The 8082-nt window shown below is 43.7% G+C and overlaps 1 protein-coding gene across 1 annotated transcript in view; it reads left to right on the forward strand.

Annotated features, from left to right (window-relative positions):
• The first annotated feature begins 2638 nt into the window (after positions 1-2638).
• The window catches only part of nhsl2 (NHS-like 2), a 118120-nt gene continuing 112676 nt past the window's right edge, over positions 2639-8082 (forward strand). Inside the window, exon 1 of the mRNA XM_069172185.1 lies at positions 2639-3145. Coding sequence (XP_069028286.1) covers positions 2842-3145 — 304 coding nt within the window. The 5' untranslated portion in view covers positions 2639-2841. The remainder of the gene's footprint in view (positions 3146-8082) is intronic.

The raw sequence follows: 8082 nt of genomic DNA on the forward strand, positions 1-8082 counted from the left end.
GTTGACTCTTTAGGGATACGTGTTTTTTTTTTTGTATAGAATAAAAGGATCTTATGTAAAATGATTAGTGTAGATTAAATTTAACAGCAGGACATAAAGCAGTTCAAATAAATACAACCTTCATTATTGAAGCAGTAAAACGCAGAGCAGCAGTCATTTTTTTTGCTGATAATACTTTTACTTAAGTGCAATGTGTGGTTTTAGTACATTTAATCACGTTATGGACGTGAATACCTTTTGAACACCTTCCTCTAGACGCTTGAATCAGTTTATGTATCTACTTTTTTTAATCTAAAAATGTCCAATTTAATCAGTTTAATTTCAGGTAAAAATGGTGCCATGCAGGTGAAACGTTAGTGAGAGATGACTCGCTTTAAAATAAAACACTCACTCAATACTTTTTAGTTAATTGAAGACTTGGGCTTCATTTAGCAGAATCCAAACACACACGTTTTGTTTTTTTTGTGGAAAAACACGTAAAATATTACAAATTAAAATTACGTATACTTTGATGAAATGTTGTAACATTTCATCAGCACAGATTCAAACGTGTGATATCAGTCAGTAAAACCCACAAAAGGGCGGCCAGGATTACGTGTCAGAAAATAGAGGAAACGGTGCCTGAAAATGTCCAAACACCAGTTAATTGTTCCTGAGCTTTCAGCTGCATCGCGCAGTCTTCACCAGCGACAGGCGTTAGAAAAAACAAACACTTTGAAGGTCGAGAACGAAGTTTGATGTTCGACAGAAATCCTCCGATCCTCCCACGAGCGGCTGAATTAATAAATCAATGAATTAATAGTCTGAACTGATGATGTCATGACCTTCAGACTCAGATGATGACTTCAGGAGTGTGTAATGTCCTCGAGCATCTGGAAATGTGTGCGCGGAGGCTTGTGTTCATTTTACAGAGTAAAAGATGTTGAGAGAGAGTCCAGTGGTCCACATCGTTCATTTATTCTCCGACTTGGGAATTTGTGCTCCTTCGTGTTTCTCCTCATTTCCAGACCCGCTTGTTTCAAATCGACCTCGTTATCTAACACCAAAGATCGACATGTTTGCCGTTGAGATCTTCTTCTTCTTCTTCTTCTTAAATTAAAGCCAGCGGACTGTTTGACACCACGTCCAAAAAACATAATTGGAAACAAGATGCATCCATGAAAACAGATTAATCAGAAACAGCTACATGATAAAAGTATGCGGACACGTCAGACAGACGGTTTATTCAGTAAAATAATGCAGCGAGTTCTTCTTTCATGAAGGCCGTGATGTTTATTTTTTGTTGTGACTGTCTTAAAGAAGTCGGTCCTTTTTAGAGGCTGTATTTTTTGGTGCGTTTTTACTTTCGCCGAGGCAGTTGCAGCAAAAACTGGACGTTAAACCCTGAAGATTTATCACAGGGCTCATTTAAACATTTTACTCCAAAATCCATGTAGGAAATAATGTGCCGGCCCAACATGCTTCCACTCTTCTGGGAAGTCTTTCCTCCAGATGTTGAAGCTGGATTTTCTCCCTGCAGCCGTGAGGCCTGCAGGACTCAGAGGTGCTGCGTTCAGTGGAGGTCACGACTACACAACCTCCTCATCTCTGTGTGGACAAAGAACAAAGTCTCCAAACTGTCAAACAACCTCACCGACCAAAGTTTGTGGACAGCAGTGTCCACTCACTGACTCTGTCCTTACGACCAGTGGTGCATGAAGGGGTTAATCCATCCCTCCGTCCTCCTCCTCCATCCTCTCCCTCTTCAACCTCCTCATCCACTCTTCATCTCTGCTCTTCATCTCCTCCTCTTCCTCTCCTCGAGACAGGTTTGCTCCTAGGGAAACACCAGACTGTTGCGCCCCGTGTCGCCCTGTCAAGCTCGAGGAGGTAAGTGCCGAGGTGGGGTTGAATATCTTCAAAATAAAAGCATGGAGAAGGCACAAAAGAAATGCCAAAACAAAAGTAACAAAATTGCAGCAAAATTAGCACCAAAAGATTCAGAAATGATCAATATCGTATAAAATGCTACAACTTTGCATAATGATTGTACAAAATATATATAATAATACGTTTACTTACTCCTGAAATGAGCTGGAAAAATAATGACGCTTACATATATACATATATATTTAAACACATCATATAGGCCAACACTTTAAATATTAACCAATAAAAGAAATGTATGTTATTTCAAAATGTATCTTTGGAGGTCATGTTTTCAGGCCCACAGTGGTTCACGTGAAAAGAAGTTTAACTTTTGCCTTATTTTGTTAGAAGCTTTAATGTCATCGGATACTCTACATTGGACGAAAAATAGAGCTTTTGGGTTTTTTTTATGCCTTTTGTTTTGACCCATAATTGACTTTTTATCGATTGTTTATTTTATTTTTCTCCCTTTTGATCCAAATTCCTGTGTGTGAGCTGCTGGACATTTAAATTTCCCTGGTGGGACGATGAAAGTATCTCTCTGCTTAGTTTAGTTACGCAGCGAACTTAATGAACTGCATCGCTCGTCCTCAAATCTCTTTTGGCACCTGAACCTTAATTCCATCTTTTGTTTTGAAGCTCAAACCGGATGTCTTGTGTGTTGTTACTCTGTCTCTCCTGACAACAATCCGATCAGCAGCTGAGTCTCTCCTCTCCACCGAAAAAAAAAAAAAAAAAAAAGAAAAGAGAGAAAATCTCGCTCGCAGTCAAAAACAATGAGGGCGCGCGACGCTCAACTCGCTTCAAGCCTCTCCACGAGCCGCGGAGTTCCCCCCCCACGAGGATTCCTGGCATGTGTCCGTGCGCCACCCGGAGGGAGAAGGACCACAGGAGTGTAACTTGACTATCTGCGGAGTTTGTTATTGTAAAATCATGCCTTTCTGCAAACGCGCGATACTTCCGAAAGATGTGTGCAAGCCCGACGGCGGGAGGCTGCGCGAGCCGCGTCCGCAGCGTCCGCGGCCGGAGGTTTTCGGGGAGTTGGCGGACGTGTGCAGCTTCTCCCTGTGCTCGGTGCTCCGGCAGCTCTCGGATCTGTCCCGGCACTCGGTGGGCATCCTGGAGGAGCTGGAGGGAGAGCTGGTGTCCGTGTGCCACCGGTCCGGCGCGCTGGAGGGGAGAGTGGTCCGGCTGCAGAGGCACGTAGCGGAGCTGCTCAGCAAGCCTCCACCGAGAGGTGAGAAATACTGAAGGAAGAAAAAGACGCACACCTGGAGACGCTTTGCGCAGCGCGCGGCTGCTGCAGGGGGGAAGTTGAAGCTGCGTTTTGGGGGAAATGTCACAAGTTTGGGGACATCGGGTCACTTTCAGGGTTCCGTGGATTCATTTGTGGTTCTGTCGGAGACTCTTGGTCCCGGCTGCAGGGCGCACGGTCCGTGTCCACATTTATTTATGTTGTGCGAGTCAGTGAGAGGTTTATTATTGGAGGGTTTGGTTCCTGTCAGCTGGCTGCGAGCTGTCCTGCAGGACATCTCTGAATTTACAAAAAAAAAAAAGATTGAGAAAAATGATGAAATATTTGTAGGAAAACTGTGAAATTTGACATGAAACCTGACTTAAAACACTTCAAATGTGACGTTGAAGGAGGTGGCGCTCGTGTTAGCATGACTGTGAGTGATGTCAGAGTGATGTCAGATGTGAGTATGACTGCAGGAAGGATGTTTTTTGGGGACTTTTTCATGACTTTGTCTCCTGGATGTGCTGGTTTACAGGATGTCCCTGAAGGCATCCCGTTGAAGGCATGTGGACAGGAATGTGAACTCGGTGGATGTGCGGAGATGTCGTGCGTGTTTGGGAGTTTTATCACTCCACCTGTCACGTTGTCCTTCATTCAGCTCTTTCTTTCTGTAATTTGTGTTCTCTTCAAAGTTTATTTCTGCTTAGTTTTTCAATTAAAGTGAGTTTCAGGTCAAAACATCCAAGTTAAATTATGACGTGCGTACAGAGTTGAACACTTTTATCTCCTGAAGGTGGAAAGTTTTCTTTATTTTCACTTTAAATCTTGAGTCTACGTGGATGTTTGTGGATCAATCATGAAAACAGACACGTCAGTGAAGCAGGAGACGTCCTGGAATCAAACGTATTCGCAAATTCATCCAATAGTTTCTGAATCTTTCGGTGAGAGACGAGGAGCAGGTGTATTTCTTGGAATATTTTTGAGGACCACAACATTTTGTAGAAAAAACAAATAACTATTCAAAGCAGACACATTTTTAGATGCAGTTTTTCTGTTCTTTAAGCTTTCTTGTTTTAGCAGATGAAATTACACTGTTTAGAAAACATCTAACACGTTTAAACTTTAGATTTAGAGCAGAGTCGGTACTTCCTGTTGTTGCCAAGTCAATGAATTATAAGGGAATAAGTTGACCATTTACAGATTTGTAGGGTTTGTTTCCTCTAGTTGATTATATTGTGGATTTACAGACAAATTATGTGTATGAATGAGCTGTTTTTGTGTGTTTGCGACCAATTTTAGATGCAGATATTGAATTGTGACCTTAACCTGTTCTGTCAATGAAACTGCATGTGGAGGCGATCTGGAGGTCCTCGAGTGGTCAAATGTTGAGTTTAATAAATACTTTTTCAGCCTTTTTTCATCTTGAAAAACTTAAAAAAAACCCAACGTATTCTGAAGATCTCCGAGTTTTTGAGGCTCTTTTCAACTGAATCAGAAGTCCCAGACGTGCATCGCTCTCCGTTAAAGGGCCGATCTCATGTCGGAATAAACATGAATAGTCACATTTCTGCGTCACCTTAATGTCCTAGGAAATCACGACAGTTTAGGGAGCGCCGCTTAAAAAGATGCAGCCGTGTTCAGACGTCAGTCATCGTTTGTTTTTACGAGTGACAGCAGAAGTGAAAATATTTAGCTGAAAAATGGCTGAAAATATGTCTGACGTCATGTCTGTCCTCGACAACCAGGCAGTTTAACAGGTGGTCGGAGGACAGTACGAGTCAATATATGTCAGTAAAAGCTGGTGATGCAGCTCCACAGTGTTTTGTTTGTGTCGGGCGTACTGGCCCTTTAAAATCCAACACATTGATGGATGCTTTGGTCCACAAGTATAAGCGCACGCACTGTAATTAAGGTTTGACATAAGTGTCACTGAGACACAATGACACGCATACCTGAAGCCGACGGCCGCTCCCGTGCACTTGAGCTGCAGCCCAGATGCATGATGGGAGATCGGTTTGCAAACTTTGCGCCAACTTTTTTTCTTTTTTTTTTTCTTTGTTTGCATTTCAGCTTCGAGAGTGGGACGATGAATAAAGTGAGCTGACTGTGAACATGAGTTTACGGGGCTGTCAGCAGTGTGTGTGTGTGTGTGTGTGTGTGTGTGTGTGTGTGTGTGTGTGTGTGTGTGTGTGTGTGTGTGTGTGTGTGTGTGTGTACAGTATGATAAGACAGAAAGAGAAAGTCCCTCCAAACACAGACCAGATGTGGAGCTGGAAGGAGGAGAAGGAAGGAAGGAAAAATAAAAACGCAGCTCGTCCTTAAGTTTACTTTACAGAGGCGAACTCACCCATGTGTTGGCCTGCGTGTGTGTGCGCGTGTGTGTGTGTGCGTGCGTGCGTGTGCGTGTGTGTGTGTGTGTGTGTGTGCGCGTGTGCATGAGCTCATCTGCGTTTGATGCACAGATCCTCTACTCTCCTCCTCTCTGCTTTCCTGTGTGGGCTCTCTCACTGTATCGCTAACACGTGGGCAGAAAAGCACACTAATCAATAGAGCCTCCCCGGGCCTTCATCTCTCCTCATCATCCTCACTTCACCGCCTCTCTCTCTCTCTCTCTTACCTCCTTCTGTCTCAGCAGAAGATGTGAAAAAAAACGTCATCAATCTACATTTTACCAGCAGAATAACGAGGCAGGAACATTTTGTGTTTTCCTCCTTTTCTGATTCTCTAAACTTCTCTTTTATTATTTTCAGCCACCTTTCGACACTCTGATCAGAAACTCTGCTGCACAACGAGGCCTCGAGACGACTGTGCGATTTGTGAGCCGTACAGTTTTGTTTCTAAATATTGTTAACGTTGTAATAATTGATGACATATTTCCGATGTGTTAAAGGAGGAGCTGAAGCAGAAACGGGCGTCTTTGACTCAAGATAACCTGAAATGAAAAATTGTTTGACTGAATCTTTAAAGAAGCATTTTAAAGGGATTTAATGTTTTTAAAAACATTTTTTTTTATATATATAAATGCTGAAACAGTTTTCCCTTCAAAATGTGTTCCATCTGTTGCAGTTTGGCCACCTGTTGAGAACAAACCATGCTCAATAACGGAGGAGTATTATGATGTATTTATATTATGATGTTATAATATTCCCAATATTTGGGTCTGTATTGAGGACGGTGCTCTTCCACAGTCACATATTCAGAAACAATTTTCAAATATGATGAAATATCCCCCCTCAAAACATAATGCAGTAGAAAATAAATATCATTCTCATTAATCTCTCTTTTTCGTGATTATGATTTTTCCTTTGGATGAAACCACTCGTATCTACTTCAGCTTTTGTTTATTATAAACAAACACACTTCATGTATCTCTATTTGAAACAAATGTAAGCAAATTGTTAACAATTTTCTTCCGCGTGTTTTACTTTAAAACAAATAAGCAGCGTGTTTGTGGAACGTGTCGGATCAGGCTACGTGCTTCAGCTTGAGCTTCGTTGACGTGAGATGAAACGCTCCGGCTTAGAAAATACAGCACAGTGGATGTACCAGTCGATGTGAGTCTGACGTCTTTTGAATATAAACACGTGACTCTGCAGGATGAATAGCTGTGGACTTTGTGAGTTAGCTGGACATGCTACCGTCTGCGGCAGACAAATCCGCCGTGTAATCCGTTCTGCACTCTTTTTTGTTTTTGTGTGTCTGGTTTTGGAAAGACTTCCAAAAAATGGCCCCGCCATCCAAAGTCTTTATATACAGTTTATCTCTCGGACTACAGCCCCGTTCACATGTGGGAATCAGGCCGGACGGGCCGGCTGGGACGAGTTAAAACAAAGTCATGTGACCCCCCCCCTCTGCCCCCCTCCTGTGGTTAACGTTTGGTTAAGTTAAGATAGTTTTAGGGTTTTTAAAATTTGTAAGGATCAGAGAAACTTGCATTCTTTTCCCTCAATCATGGACGAAAAAAAAACAACTTGTGCTTTTCCTCCAATAACACCCCCCCCCCCCCCCCCCTTCCCTCCCCACCTGCCAAAGAAACTCAGAGTTGCACACGCTGAAACACTGCATGCATGAGGGGATTTTTTCCACCCGGTTGAGAGTTCGTGCAGGAGTCGGATCTCCCGAGCTGATTCGGGACGGTGAAGCACCGCAGGGATCCGAGATGGTTTCCTCCCCCGAAGGTCGAGGGAGGGACGCAATCGCCCTGATACGGAGAGGAAGAGGATGTCAGTCGTCACTTCTGGAAAGTGTGATAGCAGGAGAGTGTGTGTGTGTGTGTGTGTGTGTGTGTGTGTGTGTGTGTGTGTGTGTCCACTTTCCACTGGAAGCTGTCACTCAGAAGGGCCTGAACTCGAGGAGTTTGTCCTCTGTAACACCTCCTCTGCAGCGTTCTCATACTCGGCTTATTTCCTGCCATTTTCTGCTGGCTGCCGTTGACCCTTAGTGAGGCAGGAGTATCCCAAGAATGTGAGCGGGAACCAGAGTCTTGTGTTTGCTTTTTTGTGCCTGTTTCCAACTTAATTTTTCTGGGAAAACTGCATTCCTTCTTTGACCCGAAACCGATGTTACAGAGGCAGATTTTTTGGGGAGTTTGTTGTAACGAAACGTTCCCCGCTCGGTCTCCCAGTCCCCGTCGAGGCCGTTTTAAACGTTTTGTACCGGAAGCACATTTCACTTCGCTGATGTCACGGCAGGTGTTTTCCCTCTGCTGTCAAAGACGATGCACCTGCTGTGACATCACCGAGCGGGGGCGTAGCCTCAGGAGAGCGCTCCGGCTTTACAATTGGCTGCAGAGCTGCACCAGAATGTCGATGATCATCGTATGAGAAAGGCCACGTTGTTTGAAATTCTCTGGTTATAACAGTTGTGCTGTTAAAACTCTTGCATTGGCATCCCTGTTGCCATGGCGCCACAGTTCAGGTGGTTCGCGGCGGACGTTT

This window comes from Embiotoca jacksoni, unplaced genomic scaffold (assembly GCF_022577435.1).
Source record: "Embiotoca jacksoni isolate LCO1_2020_lvr unplaced genomic scaffold, fEmbJac1.0.p SCAF_51, whole genome shotgun sequence".
Classification (NCBI taxonomy): domain Eukaryota; kingdom Metazoa; phylum Chordata; class Actinopteri; family Embiotocidae; genus Embiotoca; species Embiotoca jacksoni.